The sequence below is a fragment of the Symphalangus syndactylus genome, chromosome 7, assembly GCF_028878055.3.
Source record: "Symphalangus syndactylus isolate Jambi chromosome 7, NHGRI_mSymSyn1-v2.1_pri, whole genome shotgun sequence".
Lineage (NCBI taxonomy): Eukaryota > Metazoa > Chordata > Mammalia > Primates > Hylobatidae > Symphalangus > Symphalangus syndactylus.
The window spans coordinates 17,954,698-17,975,879 of NC_072429.2; the positions used below are offsets into that span (position 1 = coordinate 17,954,698).

Consider the following 21,182-nt stretch of genomic DNA (forward strand, 5'->3'; position numbering starts at 1 on the left):
AAAAAGGCCTGTGGACTCCAGGGGGAACCTTCATTGAAGAGCGGATCAGAGCAAAGGCAGTAGCTAACAGTGGGGCTCAACGATCTTCTCCCCATGAGGATTTTCAAAAGCCTGGGTGTGGTGGGTCCTTTTAGTGGATCAGAATGGACCTGGTTTTCCCCCTGTGGGCCATCTCCCCATGCTACCTGGACCCGAAATGAATGAAGCTGGAAGCTGCTACTAGTGATGAGAACATCTGGGACTTTTCTGCACAGGCCAGTCCCGATCCCCTAGCAGAAAGACTTGAGTCACGAGGGTTCTCCCTGGCACCGACATGGGCATTTCATTTCCCTCCTCCAGCTCTAGCTTTTTGGCTCCCAGTGGCTTCTGTTTTTCTGCTTTGCTTTTCCTGAAGGCCACAGCTCCCAGAAAGCAAGAGCTCTCAGCAGCACAGCTATGCTGGTTAGTCAATGGGCTGAGTGCTAATACCTCTTGACGTGGAACATATGTGGCAGCCGAAAGTGCTCCAAGGCAGGGGGTGGCAGAGGGCCTCCTAGAGCTCACACTTGGAAATAAATTTAGAAGGTGCTGTACATGCCCTCCCACTCTCCAATGTGCCACTCTCCTTAATTTCCTCTGACGGGAGCACGGCTCTTTTTGTTGTTGTTCTGCCTTATTGTAAAATCACCCGCTGCGTTGATAGGAGTGGCTACAAACAGGGTACCTCCACCGCCTCCCATCAGCCTCAGGTGGCTCCCTCAGGCCCTTAGTGAGAGGGGACTGGCTCTCAGGGCAGCATGATGATTGGAAACAAAATTTTGTTTGATGGCATGAGTCCAAATACTATCCTACCTCTTACGGGTTGTGGAACTTTGGTCAAAGTTATTTAAGCTCGCTGAGCCCCAGAAGTGTCACCTGTCAAAGGGAGATTAAATGGGAGTACCTGGCCTTGTGAAGTGTTTAATATGCATTACCTGTTAGGCCATGTGGCCCCTGCTGTTCACCTGGTGGCTGTGGTTCACCTGGTCGGATGATCTCAGCCTTCCCTCTCTTTTCATTTATATGATCTCGGAGAGTCCTTTGAGAGATGGATCCGGAGCAGGTGGCCCCAAAAGATCGCTGGATCTGCGTCTGGGGAAATACCGACGAATACAGTATTCACCAGGCAGTTCAGCCTGACTCACTGGATCCAACAGCAGATTGGGCTGAAGTGAGGTCTTTGGCTGGGATGTCACAGTTGTCAGTTTGAGTACCAGGCAGCCTCTTGAACGAGGCCAGCTGGGGCATCCCACCTTGTGTGCTATTGCTATTATCTCTGTCCTGTGGTTGTCCTTGGCCTGCTCAGAGTACGGAGAGCACAGAGCCAGGCATATCAGCTTCCACATCGGCATTCAGTCAGTGATCCTGAAGGGGGAAGCCTTGCCTCGTGCAGGTGCAAACCACTCAGTGCCACCTTGTGCCAATGAAGGCTTGATCAGCATCCCATGCTGAGGCTCCTTCCTGGGAGTCAGGAGGACTTCAGATGCCTCTGCACTCCCAAGAGGCAAGCAGAGTCTTCCAAACCCAGCCAGACCTTTGTCCATCTGAAGCATACCCAGGTACAGTGAAGGCTGGCAAAAAATAGCCACTCCTCACACATAGGGAAAATGGAAGAGAGAATATAGATTTTAAATAGTAGATAAGAGTTTTCTTACTGGAAAAATGAAGATAATCATAGTGCTGTTGTGGGGGTTAAATAAGACAGTGCCTGGAAAGTGCCTGGGAAAAGCACACAGAGAGGTAGTCTCTAGAGAGGATGCTGCATTATTATCATTTCACACAGCAGTTACACCACTGCTCCTCAAACGGGGATGAACCAGGACACAGCAAGCATCCTGGAATCTCTGCTGCAAAGAGGGGGAATCCATCCCTCTGGTGAAAGAGGAGGCCTGTGTTCAGGATTCCTTACAGAACTGCTAAACCTCATCTCAAATGTTTGTTTACTCTCTATTTGCTCCATCATGTGGTGCTTTTAAAATTCCCTTCCAATTCTTGTCCATGTACCATATAGCTAAGAGCTCCTTTCATGGAAGCTGGGCTGAGTTGACTAGCTGCCAGCCTTCCTCCCAAAGGAAAGAAGGCACAGGGACAGGCTGTTAGATCTTGCTGATGCTGGGGACCAGTGAGGCTGTCCTCAGCATCTAATTCTGGATAAGCAGCTTAATTTTATCTCTCCCTGCACCTATGCAACTCGCCTGAGGGAGCCAAGCAACTTGGGAGAGAATGAGTGACCAGGAGACTTTGCCCTTTTGTGTTTTCTTTTGCTCCATGCTTCATGAACTCTGCACCTTGGGCTATCTTTGCCTAGTAATTCTGCCAGCCTGGGTTGTTTTGATGCCTTACATATTTGAAGTAACATCCCATGCTGAGAGATCTAGGAGCAATAGGAAACAAAGGAGCATCTGGATGAGAAAAAAAGAGCCTAAATAGGCCTGATGAGTGGGAAGGATTGCCAGCGTGGCATTTAGTTTTTTATGAAGGCAAGTCAAGTTGCCATTTCTTTCTCCCCATGGCCATCGTCCTTGTCTGGTGCCTAATATGCCATAGAACCAATTGCTACGATTGGGCTTATGAATCTGCACTGGGGTTTCAAACCTAAATGCCCACCAAGGCAAGGAAGGTCAAGTAAGCTAGTGAAGGGGCCACAATAGGGAATAGTGAGGACTGTGGCAAATAGAGAGCATATGTCCTATCTAAAGGGGGCAGCTACTCCATGGCTGCCTCCAGGGAACCGAGGGTTGCCTGAGCTCCTGAATTTTGTTTTTCAAGAGAAAATAGAAAGCTGGTGTGGTGTGGTATGGTGTGTGTGTGTATGTGCATGTGCGAGTGTGTGTGTGTGTATTGTATGAAAGTTTCCAATTTTTTAAACACAGGATTGAATAAACATATTTATGTGGCATGATGCACAATGCTGCAATAAGGATTCCATCCTCAGGCTATCAGATGGGCACCTCTGACCTGTTGTGTACTGAATAGTTCAGTATTTCCTGACAAGATGATGTATTCAGAAGGCCCTGAATGTCAAGGTTTAGAACAAAACACTTACCATGTGTGTACTTTTAAAAAAATCAAAACACTGTGTGTGTGAAGGGTCCATTCCTGAGCCCTGGTTGCTGGGCCCTATTGAGTCCTCCAGCTTTTCTCCCTGTTTCTCTGCTCTATCACATTTCCTTCAAATGCCCCCAAAATGCAGTGACATTGACTAAAATTTAATACATAAAGCATAGGAATTTGCAGGGGGGAAGGACGTTGCAAAGAGTATAGACCAATAGGATGGGTAGACAAGACATTCACAAAGAAGAAACTGAGCCCTCTAGAGACCTCAATTATCACAACCACTTCCAGCGTGCTCCCTAGAAATATGTGTGACCTTGAAAACACCTGCCAAACTCTCAGCCTCAGTTTCCTCCCCTGTCACTTGTGAGTCAAGTTCTGTCCATCTGCCCAGGTTCCTGGGAGAATAATGGGACTTTGGGAAAGCACTTTGGAAAACACAGTATTCTAGCAGTATGAGCATTTTTTTTTCCACTGCCAGGCAGGAGGACATCTGTATGAACCCTTGGGACCTTGCCCATTATTAGCCAGATTAAACAGGCAGTTCTTCTTCCACTTGTCACTGCCACAGCTGCTTGCCTGCACGCGGGGTGCACCGGGACCATGGGGAGTATGGGACCTGCAGCAAGGGAGAGGTGGCATGGATGATTTAGCACCATGGGCAGCCCCACTGTTGCCAACTGCAGAACCCCTGGATTCTGGTATGGAGAGACTCCTGAGGCAGGCCAGCCCGGCATCCATCTCATGGGTCATTCCCCACCAGGGAGGGGCTGAGCCAGCCTCGAAAGTAAAATTCTTGAAATTCAACATTTCTGCTGGTTAGTTTATTTTCCCCTTCCCCCAGTTTCAATCGAGAGGGGGTAAGAGATGATTTTACATTGACTACAAGGCATATCTAGTCAGTCTAGGATCAGTAAAGGTAATTGTTAGGATCTCAATGTGCTTGACTTGCCAGCTCTGCTCTGGAAAACTGCCTGCCGCCCTCACGGCATCCTCTGCTTTCCCAGACTTCCACCCAAAGGGTAGCTTCCTATGATGCTTTTTTAGGGAGTCTGAAGAGCTAAAAACAGCTTCCTCGTGGATAGGAAGGCTGACCCTGGAAGGGGTGAGGGATGGGTGCTGCCTTAGAGAAGTTGAGACCCTTGAAGCTGCATATGGAGTTATACATCTTAATAAAGAATAAGCACTGAGAAGAAAGGGAGGAATAAAATAGCTGTCATTGGTGCCATTATAGAGCTCCTAATCCTGTGTGGAAGGCAAATGATAAATATCCTATAATCACAAGTGGCAATGAGTGCCAGGAGGGAAATAAACAGGGGGGTGTGAGAGATGATGACAGAGTGAGGGTCCCATTGTAGACGAGGGGTCAGGGCAGGCCTCTCTGAGGAGGGGACATGTGAGCTACAGTGGAAAGCAGGAAAATAAGGCAGCCCTGCTGAAAGAAGGTAAAGAGGGTGTTCAAAGGTCCTAGGGAAAAATCTGGTGTGTCTAAGGAACGAAAATGCAGTGGTGGGCCGGGCGTGGTGGCTCACACCTGTAATCCCAGCACTTTGGGAGGCCAAGGCAGGCAGGTCACCTGGGGTCAAGAGTTCGAGACCAGCCTGGCCAACATGGTGAAACCCCGTGTCTACTAAAAATACAAAAATTAGCTGGGTATGGTGGTGCACACCTGTAATCCCAGCTGCTCAGGAGCCTGAGCTGGAAGAATTGCTTGAACCCAAGAGGCGGAGGTTGCAGTGAGCCAAGATCGCGCCATTGAACTCCAGCCTGGGTGACAAGAGCAAGACTCCATCTCAAAAAAAAAAAAAAAAAAATACAGTAGTGGGACTCAAGAGTCATGGGTTTGGGGTGAGTGGGGTTAGGATGAGGTTGGAGAAAGGGCCAAGGTCAAACCACATGGGGCTCTGTGCTCTGGTTGTGCACACGTGTGTATGACAGAGAATCCACATGTATGCACATGTGTCTGCCTACACATAGATGCAATTTTTCCAGGAGGATGACCTATAACTTTCATCAGATTTCCAATAGGATCAGTGATCCAAAAAAACTGTAAGGAATTTTCTGAATCAAATTGCCCGTAGTCAGTCAACTAAAGCTCTAAAACAATTATGCCAAATGATTTTTTTTCCTTTCCAATTCTTGGAAGCTCTGAATCCTAAAACAGAAAGTGAAGCACTTAGGATGCCTTTTCAGGTCTTCCTTCAAGGTCATGGGTGCAAGAGAAGGTGCCAAGTGAGAGCAGTGTGTGGCATAGTGTCTGTGGTGACAGTTTGTGCAGGTGGCCAGGAGTGTTTGGGGTGTCGGTAGACACAGGAAGGCAGGTCTCTCTCTTTTTCTGTTCTGCAGCAGGAGCTCAAGGCTGCAAGGATGAGTGATGGGAGCTTTGCAGCCCATCCCCTGCAGGTGCAACCCTTGCCCCGCAGGTAATTTCCAGGATTAGTGAATCAACCAGACTCTCTTCTGCTTGCAGCCTCCTCAATGCCAACAAGATCAACTGCCTGCGGGTGAACACATTTCAGGACCTGCAGAACCTCAACTTGCTCTCCCTGTATGACAACAAGCTGCAGACCATCAGCAAGGGGCTCTTCGCCCCTCTGCAGTCCATCCAGACACTGTGAGTACACTGCTTCGGGTGCCAGTGGGTACCCAAGCAGCGGGAGACCCCAAATGCCCGTCATGGAAAACATCCAAATGAGGGCAGCATGAGCACATCCAGGAGGAGTTCTAGAGCCTGCAGGGAAGCTAGAATAATAAAAATCAGAATAGCTTATCAGTACCAAGCACTTACACTGTGCTTGACACCACATGGAGTACTTACCCTGTCTTAAAACCCTTAAGCCTCACAATGACCCTACTTCATGCTGTTACTATCCCTTGTTTCTACATAGGGAAACCAAGGCATAGAATGGTTAGGTAACTTCCTCAAGGTCACACAGCTAGTAAGGAGCAGGTTTTGAATCCAGGCGGAGGAGGTCCTGAGCTACCCTCGTAACCCCCGTGGTCAGTGTATTCTGAGCAGACTCCATTTCTGCAGACAGCCCACTCCTGCCCCCCTTTAACCCCCTCCACCCTGCAAAACCAAGCCTCTGAGGTGGGCACTCTTCCTCTGTGGGAAGTATATCCTCACTTCCGTGCACTACATGTATTCATAAATATTTCAGTTAAATAGGTGACCTCCAAGTACAGATTTCAGCCCATTTTCTGATGGCTCCAGCCTCAGGCATAGACCTCAGCCCCATGCCCAGGTCTGCAATTAGCCTGGGGGCTTCTGTAAGTCATCTGGTGCTTGTTGCCTCTGTAGCCAGAGACAGGAACCAAGACACAGTAGGAGCAGCTGCTATATATTGACGCCGACCACGTGCCAAACACTGTGTTCGGTGCTTCACAGTTTTTCTTACTGAGGCAGGGGAAGCAAGACCCATGGTGCTCTTATGATGATAAGGATAATTACAACAATACCCGCTACTATATATGGAACACCCACCATATGCCAGGCGCCGTGCCAGCTGCTTTATGTGCCTAGTATCAATGAGCTTAGAGAAATAAAATGCATTCTACCCCAAGTGCAAACCGTGACTGGGTTTGCCTGTCAGAATTGGCATGGGTGAGAGTAGAAGCAATCGGTGATGGATCCTGCCCCAAGTGGGAAGAGCTGGGAGACTGATTCCCCAGACCAGATGCTAGCTGCATCTGTGACTGTCTTTTGCAGACAGCAGGCCTCAGACCCCCTCTTTGAGCCCTGTCTGAAAGTAGCACCCCCTAAGGCTTCCTGGGGCGATGAGGCGGGAGGCCAATCCTTGCAGTGGATTGCCAGGGCCCAGTGCGAGGCAGGGTGGTGGTGGTGGATCAAGACACCATGGGTCACTCCTGATTAACAGCCCCATCCCTCTCGCAGCCACTTAGCCCAAAACTCATTTGTGTGCGACTGCCACTTGAAGTGGCTGGCCGACTACCTCCAGGACAACCCCATTGAGACAAGTGGGGCCCGCTGCAGCAGCCCACGCCGACTCGCCAACAAGCGCATCAGCCAGATCAAGAGCAAGAAGTTCCGCTGCTCAGGTAATCAGGTTACGGGGCTGGGCCCCGCTTTCTGACTCAGAATGCAGCAGCCCCAGAGAGGCCAATAATCCAATCTGGAGGACAGCGAGCGCTGTAATGGCTCCTGGGGAGCATCTTTGCAAATTAAATTGGGGAAATTCAGTTAGCCCTGCAGAAAACCAATTACCTTATGGATTTAAAATAAAACACACACACACACATACACACACAATAAAAGCATGGGGAGGGGGAGACAGTTGCAGGGGAGACAGAACCCAGGCAGCAGCGTGTCTCCAAGAGCTAAGTAGAAGGTGGGGCTGGGGCGGCCTTTGCACATGTGCCTGTTACAGGCTAAGATTTATTTTTTTCTTTTCCAAAGTGTGCTCCCCAAAGGGCAAATAGAGAAATAAATATAGCTTAGGTGAGGCTACAGATGGTGTGTAATCTTGGGGACCTCCCACTCCCTTCGGAGATAGACCGTGGTACAGCCCTTTGACCACAGTATATTATAGGTTTCACATGTTCATGAAAAACCCTTTCACTAGTTAGCTCCCCCATCCCAGATTACTGTGTTCTAAGTATGGAGAGAAGAGTAAAGAGTCATGCTTGGGAAGAAACAAAGCGTTATTCTTCTGTGCCCAGGATCTCTCTAGAAACCTTCCTTCTCACTGCACCCAGGAAGGACATGGGGGAAAACAGCAGGGGAATTCTCAGCCCATCTTGGAAAAAGAAGTAGCTCTCCTTGACCCAACAGCTACATGAACAGGCACTTCAAAATTACTATCATTTGTGTCCTTTTCTACTGGAAAAAAATCACCAAACTGCATTGTGCCCCCAGTGGTGAGAGACTGATAGCACGAAGTGCCGAGGTGGGTTGCAGCCAATCCTCACAGTATGTGCGGCAGCAAAAGCAGTGCTTCGCCCCTTGCCCAGGAGCTTCAGATGCAGGCGAGTCTTCCCGGGGAGAATGCCAGCGTGGGGAGAGGTTACTGGGAGATGACCAGCAGGCAGACTTGTGCTTCTTACAACATCTTCTTGACCTTTAAGTCAAATTCTTTAGTCCATGTTTGCAGAATGATAAGCTTTAGTTCTTTAAATTTTTTAACAGAAACTAATACCTTGGGAGGGCTTGGAGATAATCCAGAGACTGCGGCACTGTGAAAAGTTGGTACCAACTTCCTTTCCCTAGAATAATGATGTCAATTACAACAGCCATCTTTCACCTGTGATGAGCGTGGTGCTGGAGGCTTCTAGTCTGATATGCTTCTTCCAATGGTCCTGGGAAGTCAGTAGGAGAGCCCTTTGCCCTATAGGAGAGGGAACTGAGGACTTAAAGGTGAAGGGGCACTCCAAGTTCACAAGCCAGCAAACAGCGGAGGCAGGACTAAACCTCAGGTTCATTTTGCTCCTCACACCACACAGCATCTAGGAGAGAAGGAATATTTGGGGAGGACAATCAGCTGCTTGGATGACCTCCTTCCCTGGTCTCATGCTCCCACCCCTACCCACTCCCTGAACACTGTCCTCGGGTTCCTTCCTAGGCCTGGCAACATCTCTGGAAAGAAAATCTCACCCAAGGCACAATCGTCCTTTCCCCAGCACCTTTCCTCATGACTCACGCCAACCTTGGCCTCTATTCCTACCCCTGTCTGGCCAGGGCTGAGTTAATTAGCTCTGCCAAACAGTGGTACCCAAAAAGAAGGGCCATGAGAGCCAAAGGAGGGCAGGGTATTATCTGCCAACCTTGACCCTTTGGTCTCATAAGTATCCTGTTAATACTTTGGACCCCAAATGGATGTTGCGGCCCTGCATGGCACAGCAGGGAAAGAGTGCAGGATCCAAGGACTGGTGTCTCCCCAGGAACACAGTCTTGGCAATTTTCTGGGCATGACTGTGGTTGGAGGTGGCAAGGTGGGGGTGGGGCTATAGAAAGAACTAAGTAAGAGAAAAGGAAAATAGGAAGTGGACCTAGGAAGCAGTAGAGCTTAGTTCTAACTCTAGCTCTGCCACTATCTTCCTACCTGTAGATCTGCAGGATCCTGGCTGCTTTCCTATGTGGGGGAGGGGTGGTTGAACATTTTAAAAAAGAAACAGGGAGGAGGAGCCGGGTTCTTGGATTGACTCTAAGATAACTTTTTTTAAAAGAAATCAATGCTAAGCGGAAAGACTGTTCCTAAAAAGTAGAGATGTTTGGAGCTAGCATGAGACTGACACGTAGCACTCTATTTGCTTTTATTTTATGTCATTGCAAAGAAAGCATGACTGCTGAGCTCCAAAGGCCTTGGCTTTGAGAAACACGGGGTTACAGACCTGCCTTGGCCTTGGAGAGAAAAATAAAACCATAGATCTAAAGCTCTGTGTTTCCAGGAAGCTCCAGAAGAAAGAAGGGGGGCAGGTGACACAGACTGGATGTGACAGATAATAACTCTGCATTTTACTTTTTCCTAAAAGCACCCCCATTGAAAAGACAGCTGATGTAATTAGGAGGCAATTTGAGGGCTGCTCCGTAACACATCCTGCCCCTCCTTAGGTAGGGCGTCTGGTTTCCCAGCTGCCTGTGTCTGCCTCTCTCTATCAGCTGCATCCGCCGCCTTGGGCAGCAAGATCAGTTTAGGGTTGGATGCTGCTGGCTGGGGTAATTTGACCATCAGATTAAGTCCTCCTGAAAAGGCTCCGTCTGGCTGTCTGGGACCCCTAGCCCATCCCTGGGAGCACTTGGCAGTTGCAGGGTGCTGTCTGTCTTCCCTCATGCCCCCCGCTTTGTGTGGGAAGAAAGTCTCTTGTTGAAAAGTACAGAGGGTGGTGACACAAAGTGTCCAAAGATGGCGAACAGCAAGATAGCATTCAAGGATTACAGAACTTTTAGAGACCTTAGAGGTCATCCAGTTTATTCTAGAGATGGATAAATTGAGGTCCACAGAGCAGAAAAATCTTATATAAGGTATTGAGTATTATTTTCAGGGCAAGATCTGAAACCCAGGACTTCTGACATACTGTGAAGACTCTTGATAATTTACCTACAAATCCCTCCATTTCTTTTTGTAGAAAGAAACCAAAGAGAAAGAAAATTAGATTTTAAGGCTTGGTGAGGGTGGCAGTTTGCACGAACAGTATGGATTTCCCCTGCTCTCATACCAGGGTCCTAATCAAACTCAAATTTGAAGTCCCAGAACCACAGTGTTCACAGAGCCCTGAATAGGTGTCAAAGCGGAGTGGAGTCCAGATTCTAGTGGCTGACTCTAGTGCGTGTGATGGGAGACCTTAGGGAGGAGGAGAGGCCAGACCCAGAGCTGTGGGCTGGCTCTTCCTAACTGTTCCATCGTGGCAGACAACCTATGCACCGTCAAGATGCTGAGACCATCTAGAGGATATGTCCAGTCCCAAAAACACATAGTGGAAGAATGTTGATACTGGTTCTCATGTCAGAGGTCAGGCAGGGAGGGTCTCAGTCACTTGGCCTTAGCTCCAGTTTCTTCAAGATACACATCTCCACCTAATGCCAAGTGGGAGGAAGTCCCGCCTAATGCCAAGTCAGCAGGTTCATGGAAACTGACCCTGATCTATCACAGATAGGAATATAAAAACTGGATACGCTCACCTGGGACCTTGGCATCCTGACAGTGGTTATTGGTTCATCCTGTTCGCTCCCATAATTTCCAGCTAAGGAAGAGAAGAAGAAATCAAGAAGGACCCTAGAATTCAGTGTCTTCCCCTCAGACTCATCACTTGGCTTCCCTTTCCTTCCTTCTCTTAGTCTGAAAGAGGCCCTTCATCATGAGGTGCACTGGCCACCATCTCTGTGAAAGTCAGTGTTCTCAAACAACAACTGATTGCAGGTTCCTCAGTCCAAACCCTAAGGCCCCATTTGTTTTCCTATCTTTCTCTCTGGCTAGAGAGATGTATTTTCTTTTGACACCACACTACTCCTCTATTAAACCTCAAATGATCTGGGATGAGTGTCTATCAGCCAGAGCATTTCTGGTGACTTCAAAGGATATCAAGGAGACTCCTGAATTGTGGAATGTCAAAGAGGGCTTTTTCCTAAAGAAGAGCATTGAAGGTTTGCTAGACCACTGGGAACTGTGGATTGTCTCTTGATTTAAGGGGCTAGAGGAATGACTGTGATGGAACCACTCAGCTGTTGGGGGGATTGGGCCTATGTTGCAAAGCATGCAGAAGATGCTTTGCTAAGTTTAATGTCTTGTCAGACCAACTAGTGTGACTGAATGGAGTTTAGAGGCTCAATTCAGGCATGTGATAGGATCACAGATGTCTGAGTGTCCTTTCTTTCCTTGGGAAGGAACCATGCTGTCCTGAAGCTCCTGAGTATGGGCATCCAGTGATTTCCCTCCCGTTCTTCTCCCTTCCTACTGTGTCTCCCCTGGGGTGGGGCACAAGGGCAGCAGGGCTGCTGTCTTCAGAAGTGTTCCAGTGGAACCCCACTCCTGATACTAATCACACTCAGTGGGGGCCTGCTCCGGCTTCCGCTTCTCCACGCTGCTTCCTCTGAGCGCTCCTGTCCTCTCTCTGACGCTGCTTCCTGACCTTGACTCTGACCAGTCGCTGCGGGGCTTTCCTTTGTGCTTGATCTAACCATGTGGTGGAACGATGGAAACGGAACATGGTTCTGTCAAGCACCGCGGAAAGCACCGTGCTCTCCTGCAGCATGGCCCACCACCGCCGCCACCACCGCTGGACACCTCTCCTCTGCTCTGGAGCACCGCAGCCCACCACCTGCCAGACCCACCTCTCCCAGTCTCAACTCACCAAGGGCAGGAGGGTAGGAGTCCCAAAGGATGCAGATACAGAGGGAAATGGGTCTGGAGAAGCACCATGGGGCCCAGCTAAGATCTGTATCCACATCTCTTTCCCAAAATGGAGTCACCCTCCCCCAAATCTAGTCTGGATGCCAGACAAGGAGTAATAACTAGGTTCAAGCTGAGAAACTACTGTGTCTCTTCTTCCATTGGAAGGGAACAAGTATACCCAAGGCATACGCCCCATGGTTTCATGGGAGAGTCCCAACCCAAGGTCATTTTTCCAAGTGGCAGCTAACCCAAAAGGGAATTCCTACTGCTTGTGACCCCCTGACCCCTCCCACCACCACCTTTATTAGTATTCACTTTATTTGAAATGAATGTGAGCATAAGAATGGGTGAAACTCATGCAAGTCTGAGACTTTGAGTTTAACCTGAGGTTCCTTCTGAGCCTCATTCCCATGCTTTATGAAAACACTGTCCCTGAACCCCATGAAACCTAAAGTCCAGTCTGTTTCCTTGACCTGCAAAGCACAGTTAACATGGAGGTGCTGGGCTCCTCACCTGGTGCTAATTCTGTTTCAGGGGAGGGGAGCGTGTGTGGACGTGGAAACCTGCTATCTCTGATAATAAAGAGAGGGATCTTGGTACTTCTTATTTTGCTTGTTTCTTGATAAATCCTAGACCCAGTGTAACCAGAAGATTGTGTTGTTCATTCCTGTCCTGGAGTCTTTGTCCTATCCTGCAAGAGAGAGCTAAGGTGGGAACCTTAGCCTAGCTCAGAACTAGAGGCTGAACCCTGGGCCCCCATCATGAGGTGTGACTCTTATTACCTCCTCTATCTGAGGTTACCCCTCAGAACCAGGAGCCCAACCATTGCTTAGTAATTTTTTAACATACATTGAGTGCTTGCTATAGGCCGGGCAGTGAACTGTTTCACGTCATTACCTTGTTTAATGTTCACAAAATCTAAAGTCTCATTTTATAGATGAGGATATTGAGCCTCAGAGAGGTTAACTAACTTACCCAGGGTCATCTGATTCCAGAATGGCTGCACTGTACTGCTGTAATACCTACCTTCCCAGCTGTGGACAACCCCATTGCCTTGAATTAGAACATTTAAAAACCTTGATTTGATAGGGACTTGAAATTTGCTTAAACTCTCCCTTTCAGACTTTCATCTGTTAGTAGAAAGAACTTGAGTAAGGGAGAAAGCATTATTCAAATGGTTCTTCCTCTCCAGCATGGACATACAAAGATCCCATTTAACACAGAGCAAATCCTTGAGCCTGGAGAAGTTGCCTTTCCCACCTTACGGAGAGGGGCATTCTGAGGCCCTCGGCACTGCCCGTAACATGGCTGGGACCAGGCGTCTGGGAGTGGGTCCATAATGGTGCCCTTCCATCAGTGCTTTACTGGCCCCGCAGCCACAGGCTGTGATGAGGCAGTGCCAGCCTCAGACTGTGGGTATTTCCCTCTGTTTTCAGGCAGATGGCTGCACTCGTAATAGACTCCAATGGGGATAGCTTACTAGGACAGCTCCCTGCCCAACTGGTGACAAAACTCCTAGTAAAACAGTTGGCATCTTCCAGCCACTGGCAGCTGGTCCCCCAGACTTGCCCATGAGCGGATGTCTCTGTGCCTGGCAGTGTTCTCCTTAGTCATTCATCACTTATGACCCTTTGCTTATTCACGTCACTGTCTTTTCAAGCTGATGAGGCCTGACAGGCCTTATGCTCCCCGCAATTCCTCTTTCTGCTTCTTTCCTCCTTTCTTTTATTCCACTCATCTTAGGGATATTGGGAATAGGGGAGGAGGAGAGCTCTGGACACCTGAGTTAGCAAGTTCATGATGATCAGATAACAGTGAATTTGTGACTCCCAGTCAGCAAACTGGCTGCCCAAAGGATGATACAAAATGCATACCATTGATGGCAGCAGCCATCCTGGACCTGGTGCTGGCCTCTGATCCCAACCCAGCCAAGTCCATTCAATGCATGGGAGCTTGGCTCCCTACCTGTCCCACACCCCTGGTCATCCAGATGTGACAAGTGTTCCTCCTGGGAAGTGGCTGTAGGGCAGGGATGTATAATAAAATTGTATTTCTGTGAATTTCCACCTCCTACCCCCACCCCCTGTCTATTAAAGCTTGTCTGTGATCATGTACCAAGTGTCGTTGTTCTGAGCTGCCCGTGAAAGGGGAGGAGGGCTCCAGGGGCAGGAGCAGGCAAGATGCCAGATGACGTCAGCTCTTCCAAGGCTGGTTTCAGCCGAGGTTGAGTTTTATGGCCCTTCTTCAAATCCTCCGGGATCTCTTCTGTCTGAACTCACCCCAAAGAGAAGAAGCAACAGCCTACTGCAGTTGGTCCTCTATTGCTAAGTATTTCTGGCAGTGACAAATATGCATTGAGATTGAAATTGACTTTTAAAGCTCTGGAAAAGTTAAAAATACTTTGGGGTAGTTATGAGCATTAGGCATAACAAATGGCTCTGAGAAACTCTGAGTAGTTTTGGTAATGAAATATGAAGTGATGGAGATGGCATTTTGGGCTGGCTCTGACTGGGGAACGAACTTTTTTGGTTATGTACATACGCCGTTATTAACATTTCTGGCTCCCACTCGTGTAAAATATCACATTCCAACCCCCTTGTTATTACAAACCAGGGCAATAACAAAAACAGCAGGGGGAAAAATGCTGGAAAGAACACATTAGTCCATCGAATCTAATTGCAAAATCATTTCATTAAAATGGGTCAGCGGCTCCATTGCAGAGGTCCACCAGTTATAATCTAACTATACTACTGAGAGCGATTCCTGCTAACTACAGGCTGCTCTCACCTTGATTAAAATGAAAATGCATTTAATAGGTGGCTGTCCCCAGCCACAGCCCAGCCGGTGCATGCCTTCAGGCTCATCGCCTTGAAGAGCAAACTGTGCTTCCTCCTTTCTTTCTGCCTTTGATCAGCAGTCAGGGTTCCTTCGCTTTGCAAGGATCCCATTATAGACACATTGTGAAGGAAAAATCTCTGTATGTGTGTGCAATGCCCCTTCGTGCCATCACTCTGTGGATCCACTGGCGCAGAGAACAAGAGAAGGTAGTCATCTAACAGGGTTTGCAAAATGAAATTCGCCCAGGACTCGGCACACTGATAGGTCTGGAAGAAAATGGTGCAGGTCAGAGTTACTAAGAGGGACGAAGCTGGCAAGCCAAGGGCAGGAGATGTGCGTAATACATTGAGCCAGGAAGCCACTTGAGTAACTGTGGGGATACGTGCACGGAGTTTGCTCACACAAGCCTAGGGGTAGAAGGGGAGATGGAGAAGCGGGGATGGAGAGAGAGCAGAGAAGGAAAGGAGGACAGGACCAGGCTTCTGACCCGCTGTCTTAGGTAGGTAGTGTCACATCAGAATTAGAGACCCACCAAGTTCATTCTTGATCAGGAGTTACCACAGGGAGATCATAGAAGGCATGCAAAACTAAGAGGGTGGAAGAGATCTGCGTCCTGCCCCACCATAGCCCACTATGGAAAAATACCCCATTCAATCCACCTGCACCAAATCTGGCTAGGTGATCATTCCTACAGGGACCTGGGAAAACCTTTGGGGAGAAACACGTCTGCAGTAAAACATGTTAACTACATGGAGCCAGGCAGCAGCCTGCCCAGACTGAGTGACCTGTGGGCCTCAGTTTCCTCATCTATAAAATAGAGTTATCCTAACCTTAGAGTGTTGCAAGGATTAAATGAGATCATTCATTTGAAATGGGAAGAATAATGCCCCGCTCAGTGTATGTTCAGTAAATGGCCACTGTTATTGCTAGCTACATTCATATTCTCACAGCCTCTGAGCTGCCAAATGTTCTGCCAGGTTGTAGAAAAACAACAGTGCTAGAGTCACAAGCATCCATACAACTCCTGAGGCTTCCACCTCCTTAATCTTACTTTCATCTGCACAACAGCCCCTGGAAGATAAGGGCAGTTATTTGATTCCCGTTTTACATGGTAAGAGACTGAGACTAGTAAGTTGCCAAGGCCTGAACAAGCCTGTGCTCCCTTCTGCTAAAACCCATGAAAAGCTAATGCTCCTAAATGCAAATAAGATCACGAAGTTGCCTCACCTAGTGGAGCAAACAAATAATGTTCACATTCTCTGAAACACTTCACAATACTCATGTACAGGACACTCAGATGCTCATGACACCCCACTCGTGCATTGGACAAATGTGGACCCATCTCTTGTTTTGTGCCTCGCATTGTGCTAGTGAAATGTTGAGGGTGAAAGGATGAAGAAAACCCGGCCCCATCAATAAGCTTATGTCTGATGGGAAAACCAGAGCTCCTTCAGTTCCAGCCAGCATGATTCAAGGTCTCACAGAGGTTTGCCCAGGTGCCCAGGGATCATTTGTGATCATTGAGGCAACTCCCCGAGGCATCTCTCAGAGACACCACATTGTTGGTCCCATTATTCATTACAGTGCAACTTCAGGAGATTTCCTTTTCAAAAAAGCAAATCTCAGCTCCAACTTATAGCTCATCAGAACGTGCCTTTCACTATAGTTACATAGAATGTGCTCTGAAAAACAAAGGCCAAATCTGACCCTCAGATACATTTTGCTTGTCTTCACGGTATTTTAAATTGGAATTTATTACCAATATTGTTTATATGGATTCTCTTTTTAAAAAACAAAAAGAAAAAGCAACATCAGGCAACCCTGAGCCAAATTTCCAAGCATTAAGGCTGGGGCTCCAATTCCCCAGGTTCTCAATCCTCATTGTTGTCTTCCCAATCTTACAGCCAGGTGTCGATGGTTGTTCATTGCTGTGTGCTTGGCCTGTACTCATTCTATTACCTGCTGGGGTAATAAAGGCCCCTAAGTTTGCAACCCCTTCCCATAATTTATCCCTACCCCTAGCATAGCCCCCGTCAAAGCATCATCAAAATCTTGTCATTTGGATTTTCACGAACATTTAGAGGGTCCATGAATGATAGGAGTCGTGGAACAGGTAGCCACCCTGAAATCGTGGACTGTACACCTGCACCAAGGAGCACTTCCCCGAGGAGAACATTCATAACTTTCATCAGCTTCTCAAAAACACCCGTGACCCCCAAAAGCATAAGGGCCCACAGATCTTGAGTCTGGTCTCTCTGAGGATGGTGATGAATAACAAAGATCCATGGGAAGGAGGCAGTAAGGCTGGGGACAGGGAAAGCACCAGCAAGGTGGCCATATAGCAAAGGCGATGCCATGTCTGTTGACCCCTAACACCCCCAACTCATTCGCCCATCTCTGTCTCCCACCCCCACTACCCACCACCTGGGGCTCTGTGTGGAACTCGAGTGACGCTGACGTCCCCTCTTTGGCCCCTCCCAGGCACCGAGGATTACCGCAGCAGGTTCAGCAGCGAGTGCTTCATGGACCTCATGTGCCCCGAGAAGTGTCGCTGTGAGGGCACGATCGTGGACTGCTCCAACCAGAAGCTGGCCCGCATCCCAAGCCACCTCCCTGAATACGTCACTGACCTGTAAGTCCAACCTCGGCGTGAACTCCCTACTCTTCCCCACACACCAGTCACCCGGAGCCAGCGTGGGCAGGGTCTCCCGGAGGTGACCCCTTCCTGGCTCAGTCATGTGGTGCTTGTTGGCTGTCTTTCCCATACTGGTCTGAAGGTAGATACCCAGGCATCTCCTGTGGACAGCTTGCTTGAAAATAAAGACAGTTCATTCCTTCTTTCTACATATATTTTCTGAACACCCACTGTGAGCCGGCGTCATGCTAGGCCTACCAGTTTCTACAGCAGAGCAGAGCAGATAGTCCCTGCCAACCCTTATGGAGCTTACAGTAAAACCAGAAAGTTGGGTGCTAAATAAAGAATAGTGAAGTGAGAAAATGACTAGAATGATTAAATATATCTGAGCCTCCAATTAGCCACATTAATAAAGGGATGTGTTGGTTTATCAAAAAAAAGAAAGCTAAAAAATTATAGCGGAGCCAGGCGTGGTGAATCATGCCTGTAATCCCAGCAATTTGGGAGGCCAAGGGGAGAGGATCACTTGAGGCCAGGAGTTCAATACTATCCTGGGCAACATAGTGAGACCCCACTCCCCTACGCCAGTCTGTACAAAAAAAAAATTTTTTATCAGCTGGGCATGATAGTGGCATGCACCCATGGTCTCAGCTGCCAGAGAGGCTAAGGCAGGAGAATCACATGAGTCTAGGAATTCAAGGCTGCAGTGAGCTATGATCATACCACTGCACTCCAGCCTGGGCCACGGAGTGAGACCCGGTCTCTGGAAAAAAAAAAAAAATTTTAATTAAAAAAATTTTTGAAAAGTTACAGCCTCATGGAGGACAAAGGCACAGCATGTGGAGACCAACAGACATGGGGCTGACACCTGACTCTGGCAGGCTTCCTAAGATTAGGCCATTTGCTCCTTGGATCTGAGACTCAGTTTCTTAGCTGTCAAATGGGGGAGATAATTAATGCCTACCTCCTACGGTGGTTGGGGAAACCAAGAAAGATAATGCAAGCGTGGAACTCATCTTGAATCCTGGCACAGAGTAAGCCCTGGATGAGTGGTAGTGGTCTTCATTATTATTATTGTTGTTGTCCTCTCTAACTTCACAAATCATCAGAGGAAACAGCAGGCCCCATTCCCTGCCCTGCTGCTCTCCCTGCACATCTGTGAAGTTCCCGAGCTGCTCCTGGTAGAGGGAAGTACTTACGAAGGAGCTGAAGGGCTTGGAGGATCAGGAGACCCTGGAGAAACCTTCCTGGGGGTTTTAAGTTGTCATTGGTATGTCCACAAAGTGAAAACAGATCCTTGGTAATTGACGGGTGCTGAAAACAACTCACGCCCATGCGGAGTACTCAGAAAGTCCCCTAAACCCCAGCTGAAGGAGGCTTCCTCCAGGAGAAGGAGGAAGCAGCACTGCATATGCTTCCCCTACCTGCTGGGTCCCTCTGTTGATGGGACTGATGTCAAAGCTTCCGATGGCTCTGTGGACCTTCACCAAGTGTGAGGTTCAGGCAGCAATGCAGCAAAGCCATGGGGGGTGCAAGGAGGGGCCTCGTCCACAGCTAACCTACCACTCATCTTCTTGCTTCCTACACAGACGACTGAATGACAATGAGATATCTGTTCTGGAGGCCACTGGCATCTTCAAGAAGTTGCCCAACCTGCGGAAAATGTAAGTCAACTTCAGGAACTTGGCAGCAGCCTCTGTTCTCTAGCCAGAGCCTGTGTTCTAGACTAGAGGAACCAGAGGACCGGCCTCTCCCCCAGCCTCTGCTCCAGCCCCTCCCAGCCGTCTCCTCAGCCCCGCTGTGGCCTCTGTTAGGAAGCAAGACATGTAGACACACACCAAAGTGATGCTTCCTGGTTTTAGTTGAGTGTTATACAGAGCAAGCATTCCACACCATCCCTGACCCCGCCCTGGACCCTCTGCTCACCCCACCCAACACCTACCCAGGGCTGGTGGGTAGGACTCAGGTAAGGACTAGCAATGGGGCACAGGTATCTAAGGTATAGGCTATTTGGCGATTTTTGTGTGGTGAGTTAAATGTCTGTTTTCAAATGGAATCAAAAGACCCTTGCATCAGTGATACACATCAGAGTGAACATGCCAGCAGCTTCCCACAGTGGGTTTCCTCCAGGAGTCCGTGGGTCTGACCATGCCTTGGCCGAGGCAAGGGCCCACTTGCCTATATTGGCTTCTCCACTGCCAGAGATGCAGATCATCCTAACCCTCTCCCTGCATAGGAGCTCAGGCCTAGTCATAAAGGTAATGAGAATGATGTTGGTGCACCAGTAGAGTCCTTGTCCTGAGCTAGGGACCATGCTCCCTGCCTCATACCCATTGTCTCACTGAGTCTTCACCCACCCGTCCAGTGCTGGCTTCACAGTCCCCTTTGTGCAGGTGAGGAAGCCAGGGCTCAAAAAGTTTCTGTGACTTCTCTAAGACTACACAGCTAATGGGTCCCAGAGCTGGCATTCAGACTTGGGTCCACCTGCAGTCATGCTAGTGTGAGGCTGGCTTGCTTCTCCTCATCTTCCCTGTGGGGCCCCCCAGCAGAGGTACCAGCGCAGAAGAGGAGGCTCTTTACCATCTCATCCCCAGGGGGGCACTCTTCTCTTTGGCCCCTCTCCCTTACCCCACCCTGTACTTCATGTCTGCTGGCCCCAGAGTTCAGGTGTGCCTCGAAAACCAGGGAAGTAAAGTCCATCCTCGTGATTCATGGATTCCATATTTGAGAATTCACCAACTCACTAACATTTGTGTAAGTCCAAAGTCAAGACTCTCCGTGCCTTCACAGTCATTCTCGGGCATGCACAGAACAGCAAAAAAAAACAAAAACAGAGTCACCTACACCCATGTTCCCAGCTGGGGTCGAGCGAGGCCATGCTCTGCCTTCTTCTGTCACCTCTCATGCTGTAAACCAGTGTCCTTTTGCGTTATATTCAGTGCCGTGTGTTTTGCATGTTTGTGGTTTTTGTTGGTGATTTTGCTGTTTAAAATGGCCCCCCAGACATAGTGCTGAAGGGCTGTCTAGCCATCCTAAGTGTTCAAAGGCTGTGATGTGTCTTACAGAGGACATACGTGCGTGAGAGCAGTTTTATTACAGGCTTGAGTTACAGTGCTGCTGGCCATGAGTTCAACATTATGGATCAGCCATATGTATTACATAAGCTATCTTTAAACAGAAGCATACATATAACCAGGTTATACGTTGATAGGTTGATAAAAATGTGGAGACCAGAGGCTCGCAGGACCCTAATCTTGTATTTCCCTAAGAGCAATGCTTTGGTATTCACTAATGCAGTGTTCCCAGCAACTGTGTACAACATAACTACTGTGAGGACTGGTTGAGTATCCCTTATCTGAAATGCATGGGATCACGAGTGTTTCAGATTCCAGATTTTTTTGGATTTTGGAATGTTTGTGTGTACACAATGAGATGTCATGAGGCTGGGATGCAAGTCTAAACACGAAATTCACTTACGTTTCACGTACACCGTATACACGGCCTGAAGGCAGCTATGTGATATTTTTAATAATTTTATACGTGAAACAAAGTTCAAGTGCATTGAACCTTCAGAAAGCAAAGGTGTCAGGTGTGGAATTTTCTGCTCATGGCATCATATCAGCACTCAAAAAGTTTCAGACATTCTGGTTAGGGATGCTTACCTATAATGAGAGCGGACTGTACCACCTCGTTTTTTTCTTGTTCCCCACGCTCCCACCCATCAGTTCCCTGCAGACAAATATGACAGAGGCCTTCTAGGCCCTGGGCAGCATCTGGATCTCACTGGTGCT

At 48.5% G+C, this 21,182-nt stretch overlaps 1 protein-coding gene across 4 annotated transcripts in view; it reads left to right on the forward strand.

Annotated features, from left to right (window-relative positions):
• The window catches only part of SLIT3 (slit guidance ligand 3), a 653,573-nt gene that overhangs the window by 529,234 nt on the left and 103,157 nt on the right, over window positions 1-21,182 (forward strand). For all 4 annotated transcript variants that reach the window (XM_055285296.1, XM_055285297.1, XM_055285294.2 and 1 more), the window contains exons 13-16: window positions 5,543-5,686; window positions 6,968-7,131; window positions 17,238-17,388; window positions 18,981-19,055. In XM_055285296.1, coding sequence (XP_055141271.1) covers window positions 5,543-5,686; window positions 6,968-7,131; window positions 17,238-17,388; window positions 18,981-19,055 — 534 coding nt within the window. The remainder of the gene's footprint in view (window positions 1-5,542; window positions 5,687-6,967; window positions 7,132-17,237; window positions 17,389-18,980; window positions 19,056-21,182) is intronic.